At 30.6% G+C, this 26,978-nt stretch overlaps 1 protein-coding gene across 1 annotated transcript; it reads right to left on the bottom strand.

Moving 5' to 3' along the window:
- Nucleotides 1-3,589: 3,589 nt before the first annotated feature.
- LOC134715150 (transducin-like enhancer protein 4) lies at nucleotides 3,590-25,682 on the bottom strand. Its single transcript, XM_063577104.1, has 18 exons — nucleotides 25,280-25,682; nucleotides 25,031-25,128; nucleotides 24,693-24,756; nucleotides 24,431-24,475; nucleotides 21,094-21,231; nucleotides 19,538-19,741; nucleotides 13,752-13,901; nucleotides 13,120-13,314; nucleotides 12,601-12,727; nucleotides 10,981-11,179; nucleotides 9,379-9,559; nucleotides 8,962-9,030; nucleotides 8,531-8,632; nucleotides 7,503-7,648; nucleotides 6,903-7,014; nucleotides 6,333-6,415; nucleotides 5,015-5,195; nucleotides 3,590-4,603 (listed from the first exon to the last, which is right to left on the bottom strand). Exons 1-18 carry the CDS (start codon nucleotides 25,298-25,300, stop codon nucleotides 4,496-4,498), a joined length of 2,223 nt encoding a protein of 740 aa, XP_063433174.1. The 5' UTR covers nucleotides 25,301-25,682; the 3' UTR covers nucleotides 3,590-4,495.
- Nucleotides 25,683-26,978: the final 1,296 nt, after the last annotated feature.

The following is a 26,978-nucleotide window of genomic DNA, read 5'->3' as shown; positions in this document are numbered from 1 at the left end:
ACTTTTGTTTTGTATATTTGTAAAATTTAAGAATTAAAGTCATCTCAGTAAAAAAAAGCTAGGATTTGCAATTTGGACAAAATAGAGATAGGCATCTTTAATTTTTTTAATAACTTTTTCAAATCAACTTGGATTGTCATCAAACTATGCAGCTATCTTAGATGTATACCAAGCTTACTGGATCTCATTTCATTTACTTTTTTGTTGTACTGTTGTAAAATTTAAGAATTAAAGTAATGTTGGTAAAAAAAGCTAGAATTTGCAATTCGGACAAAAGAGAGATAGTACACTTTAATTTTTTTAATAACTTTTTCAAATCAACTTGGATTGTCATCAAACTAGGCAGCTATCTTAGATACATATCAAGCTTCTTGAATCCCTGTTTATTTAGATTTTAGTTGTATTGCTGTAAAATTTAAGAATCAACGCATTCTAGGTAAAAAAGCTAGGATTTGCAGTTTTGACAAAATAGAAATAGTACACTTTAATTTTTTCATAACTTTTTGAAATCAACTTAGATTTTCATCAAACTCTATAACTATCTTTGCAATATTCTTGCTAAATATCTTACTAAACTATAAGTTGTTATTTAGTTTGGTGTATTTCTGTCAAATTTAAGAATTTAAGTAATCCACATGTAGGTCAAAAAGCTTTGATATTAGAAATATATCTTTCTTTAAATAAAAATATTAACAAAAAAAAGGTGTCTTTTTGAAGATTTCATATCTTTTTCAAATCAGCTTAAACAAAATAAACCCCTTTTTTTTGTAGTAAAACAAAAATTTAATATCATGAACTTTCATAACAATCCTTGAAAACCTTTTAAAAAAAGAAATGTGTTCCAAAGTTACAGTAAAAATTTATTTTAATCAAATCTTAAAATATTTTTTTGTCAAATTTAATGACATGGCACTATACATGTTTTAATTACATCAGTACACCTGAGTTTTACAGGTAAAGAGAAAGCCCTACTTTTCTTAAACTCATGTATTACTTATCAAGGGAATTAAAAAAGCCTTGCGATTTAGATTTAACAGGATGTTGCAACTTTGAATAAATGTTATTTAGAATTTAAAACTCTCTGGTAGATGTGATTTTTTAATAAGTTTGCCCCAAGCAGAAGGTATTGCCTTATAAATCACCACAAATCAGAAGAACTATTTGAATAATTTCTTTAATTTTTCTTTGCTTTTTGATATATTTATAGGATATATATATCAAAAGGAATAAAACATTAAAAGAATTATATAACTAATTTATATATACTTTTTCCAAAATTATGAGGAAAGATATATATCTAATATTGTAGCTTTTTGACCCACATCTAGACTAATTAAATTCTTCAATTTGACAGAAATACACCAAACTAAATAACAACCTATGTTTCAGTAAGACTGATACATCACCAAGGTAGCTATATAGTTTGAATAAAATCCAAGTTGATTTGAAAAAGTTATTAACAAGTTTAAAGTGTACTATCTCTATTTTGTCAAAACAGCAAATCCTAGCTTTTTTACCCAGATTAAATTAATTCTTAAATTTGACAGCAATACACCAAACTAAATAACAACCTGTGATTCAGTAAGATTAATACATCAACAAGGTAGCTATATAGTTTGAATAAATCCAAGTTGACTTTAAAAAAATTAAAGTGTACTATATATCTTTATTTTCTTTGAACTGCAAATTCTAGCTTTCTTGACCTAGATTAATTAAATTCTTAAATTTGACAGCAATTCACCAAAAACACAAAATAACCTGGGATTCAGTAAGCTTGATATATATCTAAGAGAGCTGCCTAGTTTGAAAATCCAAGTTGATTTGAAAAAGTTATTAGAAAATTTAAAGTGTACTATCTCAATTTTGTCCAATTGCAAATCCTAGCTTTTTTTACCAACATTTCTTTAAAATTCTTAAATTTTACAGCAATACAATAAAAAAGTAAATGAAATAGGATTCAATAAGCCTGATATATATCTAAGATAGGTGCATAGTTTGATGACAATCCAAGTTGATTTGAAAAAGTTATTAAAAAAATTAAAGATGCCTATCTCTATTTTGTCCGAAATTGCAAATCCTAGCTTTTTTTACCAACATTTCTTTAATTCTTAAATTTTACAGCAATACAGTAAAAAAGTAAATGAAATGGGATTCAGTAAGCTTGATATATTATCTAAGATAGCTGCATAGTTTGATGACAATCCAAGTTGATTTGAAAAAGTTATTAAAACAATTAAAGATGCCTATCTCTATTTTGTCCAAATTGCAAATCCTAGCTTCTTTTACTGAGATGACTTTAATTTTTAAATTTTACAGATATACAAAACAAAAGTAAATGAAATGGGATTCAGTAAGCTTGATATACATCTAAGATAGCCGCATAGTTTGATGACAATCCAAGTTGATTTGAAAAAGTTATCAAAAAAATTAAAGATGCCTATCTCTATTTTGTCCAAATTGCAAATCCTAGCTTTTTTTTACTGAGATGACTTTAATTCTTAAATTTCATATAGCTATACAACAAAAAAGTAAATGAAATGGGATTCAGTAAGCTTGATATATATCTTAGATAGGTGCATAGTTTGATGAAAATCCAAGTTGATTTGAAAAAGTTATTAGAAAATTTAAAGATGCCTATCTGAATTTATATAATAATTTTTATTTTTACCTATGGTAAAAAAAAATTTTTTTTATTTCACAGCCAGTTATCAAACTACCTAATAAGCTTGAATTTTGTAAGATAAATATTTAATTTAGTTAGATGGGCTTCTTTATACCAGTCAAAACTAAATTTGAAGGTCAAGACCAGTCGAGACAGGTCGAGACTGGTTCAGACTGAGTCAAGACTAGTCGAGACAGGTCGAGACTGGTTCAGACTGAGTCGAGACTAGTCAAGACAGGTCGAGACAGGTCGAGCCTTGGTCAAGACCATTTCAGACTAATTAAGTAAAGTCGAGACCTAGTCGAGTACACTTAAGTACAGTTAAGTCCAGTCGAGACAATGTCGAGACTAGTCGAGTAAAATGTGTGCTCGATTTTACTGGTCGAGCACAAAAACTGGTCAATTCAGACTCTGAGCAGTTTGTAGTGTATTGTTTTTCTGTTTTTCTTTTTCATTTTTAGCCATGGCGTTGTCAGTTTGTTTTGGATTTATGAGTTTGACTGTCCCTTTGGTATCTTTTGTCCCTCCTTTGGAATTGTTAAAGTGCATATACTGGTAAACTCAGGAACTCAATTTTCGGCTCTCCCTTGACACCATTCGCGAGTATGGTCTTGAGGAAACGATGATAGTCCGTCGGACGTGGACGATAAATGGCTGACCCGTGTTAAGAGAGAGCCATATCTCTTGCACGTTAAAGACACCCTTGTAGATTTCGAAAAAGAGTAGGCTTATGCCGCTACAAGGCAGCACTCGCACCCGCAAAGTGGAAAGGGATTAATATAAGTTGCAAAACTTGTTTCCCAATCCACTATAAATAAATATGTTTAAACTAAACTGGTAATAGAAATCAAACTTATCACTATCTGAAACTAAATTATATCAGTCATGTTAATAATTTGAATCTAAATAAAAACTCAAAACATATGATAAAGATAAACAATTTATGTAATTTGTGTAAAGTAAACTTCACATTGTAGTCACTAGTATACATCAAAGGAAACACACAACATATAAATGTGCTACCATTATAATGATTTGATGATTTTGATCACATGACAACAATCACATGATTAGCTTCACATTTTGTAACATCACATAATCATTATGAAAAATCTTGTGGGCCTTGTAATGTTTACATTTCTGGCAGCAACAAATGTAAAGATTCCCAAAGTTATTCACTAATAGTCAGGAAATGAGGTGAGAAATTTACATACCATAAAACTCAAACCCTGAATAGATATTGGAGTATTTCCATGGAAACAAAAATCACAGGGACTAACTTGGGCAAGAAATTGTATTTCTTTGCTACTAACAACACTTCACACATCTATCTACAGTTATATACATATAAACAAGTTCCATTTACACAATCTTTTTCACAGAGTTGGATTAAAGTCTCACTCTTTGAGACACAATAGCACTGAAATCTCCTCGGATCGGCTACAGACTAGCATAGTCTATTTTCTGGTTTGTAACTTGTCCAGGAATGAATGTTGCATCTGCCCTCCATAATTTACACATTATTTACAGGTTCTGAGAAATGTAATTGCCATTTTAACTATCCTATGTGTTAAGAGTATATTTACGAAGACAACTTAACACTAAATATTTGACTTTCCATGCAACTGCATCTTAAACAATCTTGCATCATCCATCTTTTTTCCAATGGACACTACCTAACATAGGTTATCCTTTGACAGTTTGTACAATTTTCCGATCAGAATAGCCCTTTCAATACAAGAGAGTAAGTTTTTGTTTACGAAAAACATCTTTCTCTTAGTTATTCCATTCATAAACTTTTTTCGTCCTCACATGTATTAAGGTAGTGTCCCATTAGAAGATTACTTCGTACAATGTTGCCTTCTTATCTCCTGAGCCTGTCACAATGTATTTATCATCGGTAGAAATGTCACAACTCAAAACAGATGATGATTCTTTAGACTACAAATAAAATATACACATGAAAGAATGTTGTATTGCAACATGTAACTCTATTAGCATTTTCAATGGTTTTTTTTGTTGTTTTTTTTTTCATAAATAATATATCATAAGAAGTATGTAAACTTGCATTTATCATTAGTGCAGTATTCATCAAGAAAACTTTTGAAGAAGTAATTATTGGCATATTTCTTATTTTCTTTTTAAGTTTTTACCCTGCATGAAATTTCATTTTTTGTCATTTTTTTCTGTTTCTTTACAGAAGAAACTATAGTATAAATGCTTCACACATTGATGTAAATAACTGACGAAAAAATTATACAAACGGACAGAAAGGATATTAAGTTTGATTTTTTTTTTTTTTTTGGTACCAGGGTTTTTATAACACAAGTTAAACAATTCATCAAGTCTTACCTGGAATATACTAGCACCATATGGAGTTCTCCAAGCATTTAGGAGGTTATCTTTGCCTGTACTGACAAACCATTTACCACAGTAAGCAAACTTAAGTGACAGAACACAGCTTTCATGAAGGTGTAACTGGTATTTATCTGGTTTACTGCAGTGTAATACTTCAACATTACTACTTTCCATTCTGGAACACAAATAATTTACATTTTTATAGTTGAAAAATGTCAAAATTTTCTTTATTAACAGTAACTTTATTTAATGAAGATATTTAGATCAAGATCTTTGTTATGTATATGACTTACAAGAGTTTGGTGAAAAATTCATAGTATTTTTCTGGATATTTTTTTTAATTAAGCACCCTTAATGAACACGTGTAAATCAAATTTGCTTCCTTTCACAAGTATTCAAACATGACAAATTATTGTCTGATATTATTTGTTTACTAAATGTCAAACTCCATGCAACATTTTAAAATTTTTCATATAAGACCATTATGTGAATAAAAATAGATTCTTTGACATATTTCTTAGACTAAAATTTCCCTTGAGGAGATCACAGCCTTTGGAGGTATGAAAACATACCATCTAATGATGCCCTTTAAACACTGGGACATATGAACATTAACACTTGCTTAAGATGCTATTTGATGTTATTTTTACATATACATTGTACCTCCAATCAAACAATTTTCTCATAGAAAACAATATTTATCCTTTTGTAAAGCCTATATGCCATTTAAAGGTGATACTTTATTGTGTTTGTTTACATGTATATTGCTTAAGATAAAGGACAATCATCTGTAGAAATGTATTTTAAGACATTCTGTGTGGCCAGAAATCCTATACACAAATGAGGGCCCTCATGGGGTTTTTGATTATGTGATTACTTGGCCGTTTTTTTAATGATTATTTGATTATTAAGCCAAATATTTCATGATTATTTGATTACCTAGGACTGTATTTTTAGTTTATGATTATTTGATTACTAAAGATAAGCAAATATTTAATGATTATGTGATTATATTGGCAAAAAAATGGTGATAATGTGATTACTAGGACCCCCCCATGAGGGGCCTCATAAATGAATTTATGTGTGGCAAGAAATCCTTAAAAATAGAGGACTTTTTAAAAATAAATTTTAATGAAATATGTTTAAGTTTGTGAAAGAAAATCTTAAGTTAAGCAGATGGTCAATCACAGGGAGATATTTTTTTCTGCAATTTTCCAACATTTGCTATCAATCTTGTTCATTGTGTAGACATAAGTCAATTAGAAACCTTTTTACATGTGTGTTTTCGCATAACTATTGTTCAAATACATACCCTACAGCTAACCACTCCCCAGTGGGACAATAACCAAGTGAGAATATCTGTGAACTAAAGTCATGCTGTTGCAACTGTCTTCCCTACAAAATAAATAATACTTGTATCACAGTACAACACAAGATTCAATATTACAATCGTACGAAATGCTCATGTTAATTTATATTTTGAGTGCAGTTCATCTACTGACAATATCTTGCCAAGGCCAGTACTGCATTCTTTAGAAATTTACTATGTTTATTTATATGTAGCAATTTCAGAAGTCACATTGATGCATCTCTATTCTTCCTAATTGTTCAACCAAGAATTGATTAAATTGTGTATATTAAAATAAAACTAATATTTTTATTATTTTTTCATAACAAGCTGCCGGTCTACACGTTTGAAAAAAAAACATTAATAAGAAAGAAATAAAGTTAAGGCAATGCTTCCTTTTTTTCAATCAATAAGTGAAGTTTTCTATACTGTATGTACATAAACTTTGATTATATATTTAGTTGAACATGTGAATGACCCTGTTATATTTATTTTCCCTATCTTATCCACTTATCTATAACCATGTAAACATACCTCTCTGAGATCCCATGATCTAACTGTATTGTCTAATCCACCTGTCCATAATTTTGTACCCTCTGGTGAGATATCAATACAGCTTGCACCATCTGTATGACCTTGAAATTGTCTGAAAGTCAAAAGCATAAAATTAAACGTTGTAATTATAATAAGGTATTCATAGGAATTCATCCCCTTACTTTCAATCACTATTGAGCACCTTATGTCACCGAAAAGTAACTTAAAATAGTGATTAATAGCTGTAACATTGGTTAAGAAATGTTGAATATCACAGTTTCTGAAAGACAGACATTGGTAACATTTTATCTACCTACAAGAGGAGGTGACATAAGGTCCTTTTTCATCTAATCTAGATTTTTTGTAGTTTTTCCCCATGTATTTTATATGACTCTTGACTATTTTTTTTAACCATAATAGCCTGTATCCCCACACTTTTTTACCCCCTATATCCCAAATAACACACAAAGTTCATCCCCCTTCTGCAACTGAGTATAAATTTTGAAAAGTGGATAAAATTTCATATCCCTAATAAAGGTAATAAGACAGTAATCCTTTCTAATAGATCTTCATTTAAAATGTACCCATTGTTGGTCTTACCTGACTAATGTTTGATTATGTAAGTCCCACACAGCAATGTTACCATCACTACAGCAACTAAAACACACTTTAGAATCTGGACTAATAGCTAGGGCATAGCATGCTGGAGCACTGGATGTTAATTCTGCTTTAATACGAGGTGTTGGCTGTAAAATAAAATATATAACGATCATTCTCATGTTTATAATAAAAAAGTCCCCTCTGGTAGGAGACTAATCAAAGTCTCTATTATAGAAAATCACATAAAAATTAACACTGTGATGGTTAAAAAATATTAGATAAGAAACAGAACAAATAAGAATATTATAATCCTAATAAAAACTTTCATTTACTTCAAAAAAATCAGGCTGTTACAATAGATGACAAATGATAAAAAGACAAAAGTGTGCATAAATTTACTGAGCTGAAAGTTCACTTAATTATATAACAGATTTGTCTTGCCACAGCTGTAGGAGCCTGGTGATCAGATACACGTGGATGTTACTACACAGATATATATAAATAATTCCTTGATCTGCTACACGTGGATGTAAGAACACAGGTTTATATGTATAATTCCATCAATCAAGTTCACACAAACCAAAATCTTACATAAAGAAATTAAAAATATGTTCTGAATAAGGTTCAAAGTCAATTTGTAGTGCTAATAGATTTGCATTTTATAAATATATGTCTAACTGTTTATCATGTTTATTTAATAGATCACTTTATCACTGAATCCTTCACAAAAACGTTTTATTGTGTTGAGAAAAACTTGTTGCTAAGAAAGAAACACTATTTGTTATCACCTACAGTTTTTTGTGGGGTTTGTGTTGCTTAGTCTGTAGTTTTCTATGTTGTTGTTTTTTTTAGCCATGGCACTGTCAGTTTATTTTTCTAATATCTATGGGCTTCTTGACTGTCCCTCTGGTATCTTGGCCCCTCTTTTAAGCAACAAGCACAAGAAAAGAGACTGTTATGCAAAAATAACATGACAGGAAATTTTCTGTGACAACAAATTCCATTTAAAATGTGTCTAAAATACTTACAGCAGCCAAATCCCAGATAGATAGAGTACTAGCCTCTCCTCCAACTATTAAAGTTCGCCCATCTTGTAGTAATTTGATTGATCTAATATAGTTATCCCTTTGCTGAAATAAAACAGAATATTTTTTAGGAATATGCCTTCTAAGAAGTGTTATCACATATCTCTTCATCCTTACCACTATTAACATTATTTCATAAAACATTCATACCGAGAGGAAAAAAACACTCAATGATGGGTCTTTATAAGAATACAGTTGCTTCAAAACATAGGGCATTTAAAATCTAACAAAGTCAAGCTAGGACGTTCGATTTAAACATGTCTGAGCAACATTCTGAGAAATTGCTTTGCATATTCAACTGGCCATTTTTCTCATAGTTTTTTACTTCAGATTAGTATTAACAATAAACAAAGTGCATGGCTATTTATACTTACTAAACAATCAAGTTGTGAAACTGGACTCTTGTTACCGGGCTGACTGATATCCCACACCTTTACACAGCCCTACAAAACATGGATACTATTATTCATAATGTTTGGTCAAAGTTATCTGTTTCTTTCACATTAAATTCAAATGGTAAACACTTTTATAAGAAGAGGAAAAGATGTCTGTAAAGACACATATTTGATCAAGAAATTTGAACAAGGCATAAATCTATGTTAAATTAAAGAAATTAAAATTGACTGTAACTCCAATACCCTGCACTGGATTATTATTTTCAAAACTTGCAGGAATTTTTAGGTGAAATAAGGTTACTCAAGTTTTTTTCTCCTTTTAAACACATGTACTTATTTCTTTGTTCATTTCAGTATCTTTAATTTTTTTACATATGAGTATTGCTTATTACTGACCTTGCCCCCTGTGTAAACATGTCTTGTTGGGTTACTAATGGTTACAGCACAGACAACTTCACCATGATTTAATGTGTTGATCTGTCGAGCATGACGTGGAATTCCTGGACCAATCAAAGCATCTGGAGGAAATGGAACTGGCTGCATCTGACCATCAGCACTAACATGGAATGAGTAAGCTCTGTTTACAAAATCAACAAACCATGAATAGGGACCAATCAGAAAAGGGTATAAAACTGATTGCATGCTCATTCATAGAACAATGTTTTTTTTTATGTTTTCCATGGATTATAAAGAATGGTTTTGTACACATGTTTTATGGTATAATTAGCCATTCAAGTATGTAAATCATATTCGTCTTTTTTGTTAAATTTGAAGGATCATACGACTTAAAAACCAGAACTGCTATAATTTACAAAAATTTGCATGTGTTTGTACTGTTTTTTATCATTTTAATGACAATTTTGCTTAATTCATGCAACAATTATTTATAACCATACAGTTATATTATCCATCCAATTATTATCACTTATGTGTAGCCGTTTCAATAAGGAGGAACGAACCAGTTATGTTTGTATAACGATAACAACACGACTTATATTTCCCCATATACTAACTGCTTTTGACATTGATAATTACATGATTTAACCATATGTTATACATGTAACTCCCTTCGTGACAGTGGAAATGATGTTTTACAACATGCATAATGTGCGTTGTTTTACCCATAATGCTTTAGGGCACACTAAACGTACTTGCAGTGAGAAAACAATTACAATGTTTACATGAAAATTAACATACAAGTGTGTGTGTTATTTGATGTATCTTTCGTGTAATGCAAGTGCAAAAACATAAAACTCTAAAATGTAGTTTTAAGTTTTATCCATTTTAAATGTATGTTATGGGCATATTGATGTAAACATATTTTGTTAAATTAACAATGCATGTGTTACAATTTTTCCATGTTAACAATGCATCATGTACTATGATATGTTTTTCAGTATACTTTATGCATCTTTAATAAGTAAAAAAATGTTGTAACCTGAGTTAAGTTTTCAGATTAAAATAATATTGAGGACATAATGTGTTTAACATTAGAAAATAAGTACTTTTGGTTGTACAAGTGCATTTTTTTACATAAACTACTATTACAGCTGCTTCATAAACTTTTTAATTATCGAAAAAAATCTTAAATCTTTCAACTTGTAACAAAAGTTTTTGTAAGTGAGAATTTTATTACAACTTTTTTTACTTACGACAGCTTTTACTTTGCAATTTTAATTAACAATTAAAAAACCAATGGGACAGAGTGAAGCAATGTCTCAATAAATTTATCAAATTTCAGATGAGTAACAGATTTCACAGATTTTTTGCATACCAATTGTTGAAGACCAACTAGAAATGTATAAGCTATAAGACTGCAGTAGTCTATTTTTCCATTTTTTTTCAAATTTGTTATATTTTTTTCTACGGCATTGAAAATATGTCCCTTCTGAGGGAAACAATTGGAAAATAGACTATACCATAGAACTTATTTTTCATAATTTTAGCTTGATAGAGTTAATGAACACTGCATAGCATGTTTATTGTTTAATTACTTACGGTTTTCCACCTGGAATATTTCCGATCGCTCCTGATCTCATATGAGCATGTGGATCAAACAAAGGATTGGTGGAGGATCTGTAGCTATTTATAGCATTTGGTGAGATGTTGTTGTAGGGCATACCATTACTGTATACACTGCTAGGGACCTCTGCTGGTAATCCGTGAGCTCCTGGAGGCATAAAGGGAGGATAACCACCTGTAATCAGGCATTACACAACATCAAAGTCTTACGTGTTCCACAACATCTACCGTGTATTACACAACACTTAGTTGAATACACACATAATTCATGATTTCTAGGTTGTACTTTATACAACAGAAAGTATCTTATGTGTTTATTACAGGTTTACAACAAAAGAAAAGCAAACAACATCAAGTCAACCCATTCCCTCCCCACCAAAAAACCCTGAAATACACGTATAAATGAGATCATAAAAGCAAATTCCAAAAAATATCAAGTTCTACACTAAACCAAAGAATACACTTTAAACCCCATTTAAAATCAAAAGTGTTTTTAAAGAACTCCTTTTTTTAAGGGGAGGTCCAAACTTGCAAAATCATGCCCTTGGTCCACAACATCAACATAAGTATGATAAAACATAACATACATAACAAATATTGATACGATAATTGATTGACGTTTTTAATACTTTCATTTGAACTACATGTATTTCAATGGGTTTCTTCAATGACTGGTTTTATTATGAATTTATCAATGACAAGTATCATAAGTTATAGCGTATTTATTAAATCTTCTGTGAAATTAATTCGGAAAATGAACACTTATATCGAGGGAAAAAAGTTCCCTTATATAATTACCTTTTACCTTGTGTACAGGTGTTCAGTGCTGTATGTATATCAAATTCTTAATAGATGTGTCTTAATTAACATCGTAAACAATTTTTGGGGCCATTTTATTAGCAAACCCATGAAAGGTAAATAAAATGAAAAAAGCGTAAACATGCATACATATAAAAAAAAATTATACAACATATTTAAAAGCAATTTTATAACATTTTTGATTAAATTTACTCATCCATGAGATGATTTTTGTGTGAAAAAACTTGTGGTGCATTAAAAAAAATGTAGAACGATTAGTCATACAAACCACAAATTAAGTATGAATACTTTTGGTCATGAACTAATTTCTATATATTTTTTTGACAGAAATGGATTGCCATGTTAAAAGGGATGTGGTTAAATTGGGCGTAAATAATTTCAAGTTACATCTAGCCTACATTGTTTTAAAACTTGTAAACAAATTAAACATTTAAAATGAATTTTGGTTTATGGTAAAATAATTTATGGTTCAAAAGGTGTTTACCTGTTAAAATGATCCTGCCTATTTAAAACACCCACACACATTTAAACCTCCCACTTTTCAAATATAAACTACATTAGGAAAACAAATCAATACTTTATAACATCATTTTCAAATTAATTTTCCATAAGTACATTTTATCATTATTTAACAAGTTTAAGTCACAAAGCTTCATCTGAAATTTTATTTAGGATATATATATGCAGAATATCATATTATACTGTAACAGTTCAACAGAAGGACAGTTACAGGGGAAACATCAAAAAAGCACAACATCACCACATTGAGACACTTACCACCTAAAGGATATTTGGCTGGATTTTTCATAGCACTACCACTAGATGGCCCTGGCGTTGTGTTTCCTGAACTGGTAGGGGTTGCTGGTTTTGACACAGGAGTTGTTGACTTCTCATTTTGTAATGACTAAAATATGAGATGATGGCATTGAAATTTCAATGGTAGGAAATAACAACGGTGCTTCTTAAAAAGCATGATGCAAGAAACATTGATCCTTTTTATGACATTCATGAATCTTACTTTTTGAATGTAATCTTAAAAATATTATCTTTACTTTGTATAAAAATGACTGATCTTCCTGTAGCTCTCTCTTAAAAAAAATACATTTGTTTCTATAGTGTTTGTTTGTGTTTGTGCCTAGAAATAATGATATTTGATTCAATGGTGTCCTATCTTGTGTTTGTTCTTGATTGAAAAAACTCTAGTTTTAATGGTGTCCTGTCTTGAAGGAATGACACTTTTTTAATGCTTGTTCTGTCCTGTTTTGTAGGGAGGATATTTATCAAGCAATGTATTACCTCTCTGTGTTTGTGAGATGTAGAACTAGCATGGGATGAAGCATCACTTCTGGGACTAATTCTTTCGTCTTTCTTTGTTGACAGATCTTTGGATTTTTCTCTCGGAGACATATCTCCATTAACAGCTGGTCCAGTGGCATCTTCCCCGACATCAACCACAAGTTCATCTTGATCTGATTTTTCACCCTCACTGTCCTGGTAATGTTAAAAATTTCATTTGTTAGAAGAACAACTTCATAGGCAGATTTAGCAGACATTTTTATATCTACCAGTATATGAGTATAAGGTCAATGAATTATTTCCTAAACTGCACTTCCCTTTATTTTATTTCTGTGATGGTTATTTCCATGATTCACGGAGTTAATGCAAGCATATATATCTAGTTCTGGATAAAGAGTGATAACAATACTTGTACCTCCTACACAGTTATTCTCTTCTCTATATCTGCATAAACAGGATGTTGAGAGTCACATGACGTTATGCTTATTGTGTGACAATGTTAATTTATTTATAACACTCCAAAATGTAAAAGGTCTGATATTCTACTATTGGATTCTTACTTCCTGTATACTGCTAACATTGGCTTTACCCTGACATGTGACAGGTCTGATATTCTACTATTAGATTCTTACTTCGTGTATACTGCTAACATTGGCTTTGCTCTCTTCCATTCTTGGTCTTTTCTTTGAGGATTCTGGGGGATTGTCAGGAGTTCGTATTCTGTGAGGATGTGACGAATATTTTTCATATTTTTCTCTATCTCCTGGGGATGCTGATGATCTCTGTTAAAAAAAAGGTTATTTCTAATTTAAAAAACTGTCTGAAATTAAAAATCAATGAAACAAGTAAACCCAATATCTAAAAGTCTAGTATCTCTCAATATATATCTATATATAGACAATCATACCATTTCTCCTTATCTTTATAGATCTGAGACTTGAATCTTTACAACTGCATTTAAAACAAGAAACCTTACAACTGCTTTTAAAACAAGAAACCTAAGTATTAAAATGTGAAAAAATAGGAGTCTCTTATATTTGGAAAATATCTAAAAGCATGTTATTTTGGCCTTTATAAACTGTTTTAAATGATACTCAATATGGTTTCTTTATGCTTTTTATGCAAAATAGAAGTAACCAGGCATTTATAGGCATGTTATTTACAGCTTTAAATTGATATTTTACACTTTTCTCTAAAAGTAAAATTTAAATCTAAGATTTTATGTAGCATGTTATTGAGATTTTGCTTACAAGGCATAAAAGCAAAATATCCTTTTACACAAAATGATTCAATGCAATTTGAACACTTATAAAGAAGTATCTATATAATGTGATCAATGAAATTAAAACACTTTTAGTCAAATCAAATTCAAAATTAAGCATGTGGAAACTTGTGAATTATATCAAAGATCACTGACTGCATGATGGTATAATTGCCTTTTTAAAAATTCTGATTTTTGGTTATTAGATATTCTGTGCTAATTGGGGAAGAAGATGTCCTGAATAAAAACTTTTAATTTTCTTTTGACTGTTTTTTTCTCAAGTGCCAGATTGTTGTCTTTCTGTGTCAGAATTATTAATAAAGTCTGCAGTTTTTTCCAATTATCATTTAAATTTCATGCCTGATTTTGTCAAATTGTCAATCCACTGAGACAAGAAAACGATAACAAGATGTTTTTTTCTCAACATTATGAATCACAACACTCTTTTATTCTTTTAATATTGTGCATTTGGATTTCAATATCCATTTGTAATAGACCATTTTAAACAATATATCCCAAGGCTGTTGAAGTTATTATGTGCAAAGAAATAATATTTATAAGTTTCTCAATATAATCAGATAATCCGTTGAGAATTTATGTAGGTACAACTGTCAGTTTGCCAAACATTACAGTATAGTATAAAGATTGCAAACCCTCATATTTAAATTATTTAGTTATTAGATTAAAATTTATATTAGAAAATCCTGCTAAAATCTATAATAAGCTTAAGATTTAAATTTCATTTTATTACTAAAGGATAATATAGCCTATAACACATTAAAATCCTAATATCTTAATCGTCTCTTAATTTGCCAATTAAATTAATTATCGGTATTAACACATTTCTCATTGACAGATTATTTTAAAAGAATTTAAAAGCTTTACTTCTTACAAATGTTTTATCTCAAGAAGATTTCAAGTTAAGTCTAAAGAACACCAAGGGTAAGAGTGCAGATGAGTGAAGAATTGATTTTTGACCATTGAAAACTGATTTTCAATCTACAATTCAATGTTTTGCTCACAATGAAACTTTGTATCCACCCAGTGCCAGGACGGTTGAGATTCCTAGGGGCATTTAACTAGAACTACAATTGATTCACTCATTGAACTTAATGTGGAGAAAAAGTCATTTTGAGAAAATGAGGTTCACTTCAACAAACAGAAATCTTTGAATTTCTTGATAAAAATTTCTTCTTTAGATTGATTTTTATCTTCTTATGTTGACACACCAAGTAATTCTAAACATTTATTTGAAGAACCACTTTCAATGTTCTGATCAAACAATTTTCCCTCGACAATCTAAACAACGAAAAATTCCGTAATTTCAAAAAGCCCCAGAAGGAAACATTACTGTGTCAACAATATATTGTTTTTAACCCTGAAGCAATCCATTAATAGTGTGTGCAGAGACTCTAATGTACACAAGTTCTCAATTGACTTGGAAAATCTATATGAATACACTTATTTACAACTAAACACTAACTAGTGTTTTCATAGAGCAGAAGTAAACAAGGACAAATAATGATGAATATATTTGTGTTTGCTCTACGGCCTCAGAGTAACAGCTTTTGAAATATTATGATCCATGGGCTAACATTCAATATTATAAAATGTAAATATTGTTAAAGCATTATGAAGACAAGTAGCTAATATCCCATCACAAAGTTATATTATCCACTGTCTATGTTTGTATTTCACACATTCAAATGATGGATTTTTATACTACAGAGTTCCAGAGGTTGAGAAAAAAGTCAATTTGCACTTAGGTAACCAGATAAAGATGCTATTTAATCGTTAACCTTTAAACTTACATTTTACTCTTAGGTGTTGAAGACAGTTTAAGGATGTTTTCAATGCTTTTAAATGGAATTGTTTTCACGAAACCTTATCACAAAATATAGTGTATAGATATAATGTACCGGTATAGTACTTCACCTTTTTCACATTTTAGTTAAATACCCTCTTTTTACCTGATCATTGACAATAAAAAGAAAATAAAGTTATTAAAAATGAAAACATATAAAAATATCCCCAAAATGACCTTTTATACCCCAACTTAAAGATCAAAACTGAAGCGGCTTAAGAAAGGACACCTCAGCAGGTTTTTTTTCTGATACTGATTAAAAGTTTTTTGTCTGAGACTTGAAGCAAAAAAACTGAACTCGCACACTGAAAACAAATAAAGCTGAAAAAGATATCTGAATGTATTTAACGGTTCAACAACCCCAATATCACAGCATAAAAACAGTAAGAATTCCATCTTAAATAAATCTCTTCTAATCCCGGAATTACTTTAAAACCGAATCAATTCCATTTGAATGATAAGAACTGATCCGATCTGCATGTCGCCCTTTAAGCTACATGAACAATATTACTGTATGCTTTTTATGGCTAAGTTGACATTTTACGATCAAATTAAAATCGGGGTTGCAAAAGTGTTTTGGTTTTCTCATGCGTTTAAAATTCCTCAAAGGTTTTTATACTACTTAAGGCATAATCTCCAATAAATATAGCTCTAGCTTCATTTAGTGAGGAAATAGCTTGCGGTATATGTGAAAATGTATTATTAATGAATCTGAAATTTGTAGCAGTATTGTAAAAATAAAATATTGCCCTGTAATTCTCAATGACTTCTAAAAACTGTGCATTATACAGGTTTCTTCTATTTGCATTAACGATAGTTACCGATGGTAAACTTGCACATGTATATAGGGTTATAATAGGTTTCTGATTTATCTTAATTGAGACTAAATGTAGGAAGTTTTTAAAGAACAAACAACTTAAACATGTTGAATTTGAAGTACAGCCTTTCTTTTTATTTGGAAGACAGCATTATTTTCATTAAAATAGAAAGATAAGTTTGCTTTTCTTTCTTTGAACTTCCGTCATTTAGACCTGGTACAAATAAATGCTGTTAGTAAAGAATTCATGTGGACTGCTGGTTTCCATTTACTTTTGTTCTATGAAGGTAACAGTATGACACCAGGACAAAAATAGATAATTCTGTACAATGTATCAACATTTTCACACCTATTCAAACCACAAAATCCAATACCACATCAATAAAATAGACATATATTCAGTAAAGGTATGGGAAAAACCTAAACACAATTAAATTAACGATCATGAAAATTTATGTCGCCAAAAGATGATCTATTTATCTCATTGCATTAGATTTTAATTTTTTTTTACATGACATTAGATTGAAATTTAAACTTGAAACTGATGTTTAAACACAACTCCTTTAATACGGATAGTATAAAGTTGCTGGCTGACTGCATTTTCCGGTGGTAATGGGGATGACTAATGGATAGATTTTTCAACAGTAAGATCAACAATGGTGTTTAAATGAGTTTAACATGTTTAAGTACAATTCAACAATTTTTAACAACTTTCTCCTCGCTTCAGTGATCACAAATACCTACTTGAACAAGCTTAGGTCTATACATGTCACAAGATCTCATTATCCACCTCTGTAACATTATACACTTCCCATCTCAATTTCTCTTGCCCCTACTTGGCAATTTTTGTTTTCATTGGCTGACCATTTGAAATGTTATACCAGTAAAAAAACAGGCACTGACAAAAACCACATGCTTTATATAAACAAGAGAACCTTAATAAAGGGGGCATTAAGATGTCGACTATTATGAGAAGCAGATAAACCCTTCTCTCAGATTTTTAATATTTTTTTTCTGTAAAAATGAACTTAAGAATTTAACTGTTCTATGCAATACTTTTTCCTAGAGCATGCTGATGCATTAAAAAACCACAAAATATGGAAGTATAATATATGAATCAAACATATTTAAATTACTTATTTTATGTGAATCCTGGTTTGTGGTCATGTAATAATATACACTTTTGTTAAGGTTGAGAAATAGCATGTGGATGACAGGATGTGGCCAAAGAGGGTGTTTAATTTATAGCATTATCTCCAATTAACTCAATCTACATAGCATTTCATCAATTATAAAATTATAGTACTTACATTTTTCTCTTCTGTAACCATTAATGAAAAGAAAAAGAAACAAAGAAATGATCAGATTTGGTCATTAAATTGTAGCCAGAAGGAATGTGTGTGTGTTTAATTCATTATTTCATGTTTTCGTTAGTGATAGATTTCCTTATATTTTTCCCCCTAGAAAAAGTATTTAAACATCTGGATATTTTCCAACACTGTTAATTAAGTCCATCAGTTTGGACACCATACTATATAGAAATGTTTTTTTGTCAATATCATTATCTTGTACATCTATAATTCAGAATTCTCCATACAACACTGGGACTATAATACATTGTCCTCTGATTAGACAATTCTGTTGAAACAACTGAAGGGAGGGAAAATCAATACAGACATTAATTTTTCATAAAACTGTCTGAATACATGAAATCTGGATAGTTTACCCATAAGAAATGGAAGTTTTGACCCGAGAGTAAAATAAATCTAATCGCTTCCATGCGAAATAATGCAAAATCAATATTGGAGAAAAATAAATTCTTAGAGAAAGGAAATGCATCTCAATCAACTGATAGCAGCGGAATTAGACTAGTAGAAAACAAGTTACGTCAGACAAACAATTTTCTAACAGAGAAGGAGAACATTTTAAATTTTCGATTAAAGACTATGTCCTTGTGACTTGTTAAATTATCACTCTGTAATTCACTTTATTCTAATAAGCAAAAATAAGTCTTCCCTATTGAATCATATTCTGATTAATTAAGTATATAATCATGATTCTGATAAGATCTAAATCGCACTAGAAATAAAGAGGCTACTCTCTATCCAAACAAAGGACTTCTCAATTCAATTTTTGTGTCATTCATTGTCAAATTATTTAAACATGTGACGTTATAAAGTTGTAGGTGCAATATACATTTCTGAATAGCAATTACACTGTATTTCCTGTCAGTTTTCATGGATCCAAAGAGCAAGAAGATAAATATACTAAACCTCAAGATATAACCAAAATAAATGCTGATATATATTGTCTAATTTTTGAGAGAGTCTAAATTGAAAACTACGTTCAAACCTATGATTGCGTTGGATAAAAACCGCAATTTTTATATGTGTGCATGTAAAACAAATTTCGTTGTAGAAGGGTTTTATTTTTTGTATCTATATATAGACGTCAGACAACAGTTTAATTAATAAACACAGTTCTCACCTTTTTCAATATCTTTACTAAGGCCAGGTAAATGACCACCGGCTCCAAGTCCATGACCTAGGGCTAATAAACTAGCTGCACTTGATACTGGCAGCCCTGGGGGTTGTAAACCTGGAGGATGAGGAGGCATGGGGAAGGGTGGGGCACCATGTCCGTGAGCCCCAGCTAAATGCTGTCCCGCCTGCATCTGTTGCTATAAAAAAAAAATTCATCATGTGGATTAAGTTGTTTTGGTGACTCATTTTTATATGAGGCAATGTCCTTTGGTAAAGGTTTTATTAATGACTATTTTTGAAGTATCCGTAGTATCGCACTTGTGATATTTCAGTGTTTGGAAGTGCTTATTATGTCTACATAAGATACTAGAAATAAGAAATTAATTATTTGATACTTATATGTTCTCAACTAGCAGCAAAAATGACTCTTGACAAGTATAAATGTACATAGAATTCCCAGTGTTTATTTGCCATAGGTCCTTAAATTTGAGGTTTTAGGTCGTGCCTAAAGCTTAATAATTTTCTGCATGATGATGAATTTGATTTAAAAATTCTGTCAAAGATGTATGGGTGAACTCTTCTTACATAAAGTAATAAACTGCATTTTTTTCAATATCAAAGAAGATCTGCGATTTCAAAGGCTTAAGCCAAGTCAAAAGGCTTATTTCATAGTTTAAAATAATTTTATTCTTCTATACAATTTACAGGTAATAAACATTTTAAGCATTCCCAGATGTAAAATAATTTCTACTAATTAGTTTGTAACAGGTGAGCATTGATTGTTTTGCTCTCACCTACTTTTAAGGTGATACATACAATGTAATGGGTGTGAGTAATCTGTGGATGGACTGGTTTTAAATTAATATTTTGTGGTTTGTAAGACTGATAACCATAGTTTGAGTAATCCTGTCAAATTGTGGTCTACCAACTGCTTTTATCTTTAAGAAATGTGAAGTAAACAAAGTATTTAATTACCTTCGTTTTAAAAAAAGTTCACAATCTTTTTGGTTTTACATTTTTGGTCGATTGACAAAGGAAATGGTAATTTTTTCAGCAGTTGGATCTTTTCATAACAATTTTAAACAATTGAAAACTTTTGATAAAAGCAGATGGCATATTTTTGTATATCTTATCACATAATTGTCACATTGAGGTAATATTAACACTATATAGCTACATGTACATGTGACAGGTTGGATCTAGATTATTTTTTTTTCAATTTTGCTTTGTTTTTCATCCTACATGATTTTTTTCATCAAACACATGTGTATAGTTTACAATAACAAAATATTTTTGTTGGCATGTTTGGATGTGCTTCTTTTTTTTTTGTGCTTGCATTGACTACCACCCTCCTTCCCTCCCTTTTAAACAATAAGAACTAAAAACAAAAATCTTTAATTTAAATCAAATCGAAAATTGATACTGTAAACAAAAATACTAAATGACACTTAAACTTAAAACTGAAGCTGACATTAGAACATTCAATATTATACTTATACTTGATGGCACCTACCCCCATAATAGAGTTCTTGTTCATGTTGACACCTACCCCTATAATAGCATTGAGTTCTGTCATTGTTACTTGTTTGGCTCTTTCTACAGCTGCTGCAACTTGTTGTTGATGTTCTTGAGATAAAAATGGAATGACCTGAGCACATATTGCATTCAATCTTTTGGCAATTTCAGTCTGAAAATAAAAATGAAGGCTTATATATTTCTATGGATTATGTGTATATGTGACATTGTATATACATATTTGTAAAAAGTATCGTTTTTCCAAAGGCTACATGAGTAAGCATTCCATTTCATAATTGCGAGTATTAATATACCCCATTTCTAAAATTTTATTTCAGCTTAGTGTCAAAACCCACTTGTACATTTATAGAATGCAATTATATTTTTTCAAAGCAGGTTTTAATTTAGAGGAAATTCTGTGAAATTGCATACAGAAGACCAATTTGAAAATAATTATATACAATAATAAACTAAAATCTGATAAGCCCTATATATGTATCAGATATAGATTTCCTTGAAAGACAGGATATGGGTTAACTGTAGTAAAAAAGTTATCATAATAACACTAACCAACAATTAAAATATATATTTATACATCTACAAGGTCACGTAAAAAAGTCACTGTTAGAAGATACATGTACATGCAACAGTGAGATCAAGAAGTCCCAATTCAAGGTCAAATAATTATATGAAAGTAAATTTTATAAGTTTAATTCTCATCATATACAAAACTATCCACAAGTAGAAAGGAACAGACAACTGGAGTAAAACACCTGGTGAAAACTTTTCTGGTAAAGTTGGCTGGTCCCTAAAGATAACATGTTTATTCCCTTCACAAGGGGACCTCAGTATGAAGTAAACTTTATAGACCAGTGAGACCTTCAATCTACATGTGTGTATCTAACATGTCCATCAATCTTTCTCACAGACCCTTAACTTCTATCAAACATTCTATTTTCCACTGATTACAAATAAATGTTATGTACTATTCTCACATCATCTGGAATTCCTATAAAACACTTCCCTTTCTCCAAGTTAATTAACGATCCTTGGTAAGTGACAACACATGGCAAAGTAATTAACATGCATATCATTTCACTCTTTGCTAACCTTATTTTTTATAACATATTTTGTCAGTTATAGCTTAGACACAAATTACATCTGGCTACACTTTCTTCAGTTGGTAAATATAAGGATGTCTGGTGTAGTTTTGTATCACCTTTTATGAGTGAGGGGGGGCACTGGGTACTCAAGACTGAAGTCAATGGGTGTGAGGGCAGTCAACAGACAAAAGAAGAAAACTACATCCCCCTTAAATCTTAGGTGAATATGTGTGAGAACAGTCCAAACAACAGAAGAAAACTAGTCTCTACACTCCCCCCCTTGAATGTTAACATTATCAGATTAATCTTCAGATTACTTAAATCTTTAAGTGTGAATTAAACAAAAAAATACTGTATAAATGTATTTTAGAATTATCCACAAGGTTGGATAATGACCTAAAAAAATTGAATTACAGATTATGAAGGCATATATTTCAATTGTGATTGAAGTATTAGAAGTTGATGAAAATTATTCAATCAATCTTTTTCGAAACAATTTGTTTTGATTTTTTTGTTTTTACCACTTATCAAATTACAGCAATTGATATTGATTTCCTTAATTTATTAACATGATTATATTTGCTGACAGTTTTTCATTTGTGTTGACTGTGTAAACAAAAGTGGCAAGAGTTAACAATAAGATAAAGGATTCTCTATTGTTGTCTTTTCCTATTGATCCCAACCTATCACTATTCTTCATGTCTCAAGTGTTTGCCAATGTATGCTTCTACAAAGCCATGTCAAACTCAGAGCAAGTTGGATTGCATATTAGCAATAAACTTTTATTGATTATCCATTAAGAGTTTCATTAAATAAAGTTATTGACCAAAAAGCTTTTTCTCTTACAATCATTGTGAAGAGATTTTTTTCTTTTCCCAACACTGATCATCATCTAAGACTCTTGTCTAAAGAGTTTCCATGGTGACAGTATTTTGGTTTGAACAGATTATCAATTTGGTTCAAAGTGATGTATTTATTTATATTGATTGGGTAAGGTTGATTTTATTAACTATGAGAAGACTAAACCTCTGTTCTCTAATTGTATTTCAACTGAAGATGAGAACACATTTCGAGCAATTTGTGGAAATTCTGTCAAAAATGATGTTGATAAATAATGCATATATACAAAAGTTGTCTGTCTAAAAGTTAAAAATATACATATTTTCTTTCATGTTATAAATTCTTAATAGTTTCATGATATTAAATATCTTTTCAATACAAATGCTTTTGACATGTTTTTGTGAACATAAACGAGAAGAAAAGAAAGTGAGATAATTATCATTTAAAACAAATTAGAGACACCTTTCATCCATAAATCTACTTGCAAGTATTTTAATTTTCTGACTACAAATAAAGCTATAACCTTTAGGCCATTCTATGCTCATAAATGTGAAACAGCAGGCTTTTTTTTTCACTCCAATTATTTACCAGTGAGTAATTACTAGCCCCAGAACTATTATACACAAAAATGTGCTTGTTGTTAACTACTTAATTCAGTACAGAGTTGGCATTTTGCCAAAAGCAATATAACACTGCTTCAGGTCTAATTCTGCCTGCAAGACATAATCCAATTTAATACTGGAGATATTACATCAACTCCCAATCAAAATATAAATCTTTACAGGTTTTTACTTATCAATGTCCATCATTTTTACATTTCAATTGTGGGAGGGGCTTACTCTGTATTTCAGTAAGATTGACATTCCAATCAGAAGACACCATTTTCATTAGACTCCACAGCTGATGATCCACATTTTATAGATATTTAATCCTTTTAGCAAATAAGCATTTTTCACATTAAAAAAATCTGACAAATTTTAGAAAATAATCAGTAAAATGGATTTTTCAATCTTATAAAACATATAACTGGGTTTTATTGAGGATTTTCTTATTCTTTTCATCATGAAGCCATAGATGGATGCTGTATTGTTGAGAGATATTCATATCAGGTAGAAAATGACCATGTTTCCTCTTTAGGGTCATTACAAAGAACAGGAAATGTCTAGATACTATTATTTTGAATGTTACTGCTGAGACTTCAGTTTATTTAGAAGAATACATGTAGCACTAAAGCTTCCCAACGTAAATATCAATTAGTGACCCTCACTTTTTACTGACCCCCACTGCATATTATCATGTTCTAGTGTGTTAATGATTTATATATCCTGTAGGTATAAAGGGTCGATAATACATAGTGCATTGTACTGCCAAGGAAATTATCAAATTTAAAGTTTAGAATAAATTAAATGTCAAATGGAAATTATTTACCTGTTTATGCATTTCTACATTAAGTCCATATGACATCTCATAGTACTGAAAAAAATAATTGAAAAGCATTATAATGTTTCATGGACATAAGTTACACATAATAATGACATAGTGTAAAGTGTATAAGTTTGAGTGACAAGTGAATATAAAAATACACATTGAAATTATCCTGATCACCAATATGCATCTGTTAAATTACATTCATAATCAATGCAATTTCAATTATCCTGTCAATTTCATGCATCACTAAACAGTCACTCACCATAACATAGTGTCTCTGCATTTCTGTTTTCTCCTGAGCCAGTTTTTCACATTCCATTTTTAAGCTGTAAAAAAATACACATAACTTTACAATACTATATTAGAAGACCAAAACATTTGCTGTCAATGAAAACTGATTGAATGGGATAATAAATAATTTTATTTGTTCATAAACAGATAAAAACAATGTGAATATGAACAAGTTAACAATTGAAACATAAATCATTATCATAAAATTACTGTCAGAAAATGTTACGGTCTACTGATCATGGTATACAAAATCATTACCGTTTTGGTATAAAATTTGACATTAAAGATTTAATAGCCTAGCTGTTTTACCTGTGATATTGAGCCTGTAGGAAGCTAAATTCTTCCTTTATTCTGTCACATGATTCAGACACTGTAAATTTGAAAGGTTGCCCCGTCTGGTGTGGACCCTAAGAAAAATATAAATAAACATTCTATAACATGTTCAGCAGGAGGCAAGGCTCCATGAAAATCATAAAATCTTCGAATTGATAATTTACCCGCCATTATATTCAAGTGGTTATACAGTATAAGACAAAGAAAACTAAAACATGGACTTACAGGATGTCTGTTAGGGTACATTTTAAGATCCAGAATGGAGGCTTATGTAAATCTAATCCTAGGTAAAAAGTCGGTGACACAACAAGACACACTTATCACAAAGGAAATTCCTATTGTACTGACGCGAACTTCATCGTCTAATGTTTACATTCCATTTCTAGTGAAAAATTGCTTGTCCTTCAATCCCCACATGCACAACAAGACACTGGTAGCAAAAGTCTTTAATCCAAGGAGGCAAAAACCTCAAATTTTATAAACAAAATAGAATTTAGAACAGAATTCAACGTTGTATTTTTGTATCCACTGCAAGATCCGTGTGAACTGCCCATATAAAATGCCACACACAGTACAATTGAACACAAGTTATTATTCTACACAATCTGCCAAAGCATTTGCCATATTAGGATGATTGTGATTGGTTGAACTGAGGTAAATGTCTTGTCTAACTACCCACGTGCTTAATGGATTATTAAAGTTTTCACACTTTAACTATCCAATCGATGCTCATTTTAAAATCTATCCCGCCTCAAGTGTGCATATGTAATGAGTGAATGTGAATAATTAATTATCCTAACAGAAATTATATTGTCAATCAAATAAGTAAACCCACGTGCTTCAAATTGATAAAATCCTAACTGAATATTTCAAGAACATATCACCTCAATAGTTAAAACTAAACAAAGTTCAATTGTCAAATATACTAATAAATATAATTCGACTAAGGAATCATTTGAAAACACCGCAAGAAAAAGAAACGATAAAAAATACTTTCAGCAGTGGGCGTTTCTTACCACGTGACGATTAATATTAATTCAGTTTAGCGATATTTCTTATATTTATTATCTTAGTATTTGTATTTGTTTGTTATCTGAAGAAAGTTATTATTAAAAAAAAAACTAACAATATGTGTGAATAAATTATGTAAATTATTAACGCAGGGTGAATTTGTATATTTTCACTTTTTCACTTTTCAATATCCTAACCTTCATTGACGGAACCTGAAAAATTTAATATTAAAAATATGCTTATAAACTTAGTTCTTCCAGAGACAAATGTATTGCAGTGGCGGATCCAGAGGGGGGGGGGGGGGGGGGGTTCCGGGGGTGCGCACCCCCCTTATTTTGGCCGATCAATGCATTTGAATCGGGACATATGTTTTGCACCCCCCTTTGCCCTGGGCTAGCACCCCCCCCCCCCCCCTTTTTCGAAAATTCCTGCATCCGCCACTGTGTATTGTACGTCTCTGGCACTACCCAACATGTCTCGATTGATGAAAGATACAAAATTAACAATGATAAAAAAATATGTATGCAAAGGATAAACATTCAATTTGTTGTGGATTGTGTAAACAATAAACTCATCATAGATACCAGTATTAAATTTGGTATTTACACCAGACGCGCGATTCATCTACAAAAGACTCATCAGTGACGCTCGAATACAAAGAAGTTAAAAAGGCCAAAAAAAGTACGAATTTGAAGAGCATTGTAGACCAAAGTTCCCAAAAAAGTTTTGCCAAATAGAAATATATCACATAAATCAAACGCAGACGAGTAACACTTTCCCGATTGACAGAAATCGACCAAAATATGGTCAATGATTTATATAGGAAGATATTCCAATGCTTTTTACAAAATAACTTTTTGATTTATCTGATGGATTTATCAGTAAAATTGGAATGGACCAACCTCCTTTTGGT

This window comes from Mytilus trossulus, chromosome 4 (assembly GCF_036588685.1).
Source record: "Mytilus trossulus isolate FHL-02 chromosome 4, PNRI_Mtr1.1.1.hap1, whole genome shotgun sequence".
In the NCBI taxonomy this organism is placed as follows: Eukaryota; Metazoa; Mollusca; class Bivalvia; order Mytilida; family Mytilidae; genus Mytilus; species Mytilus trossulus.
Note: the sequence above shows the minus strand (reverse complement) of the source record. Positions and strands in the feature narration are given on the sequence as shown.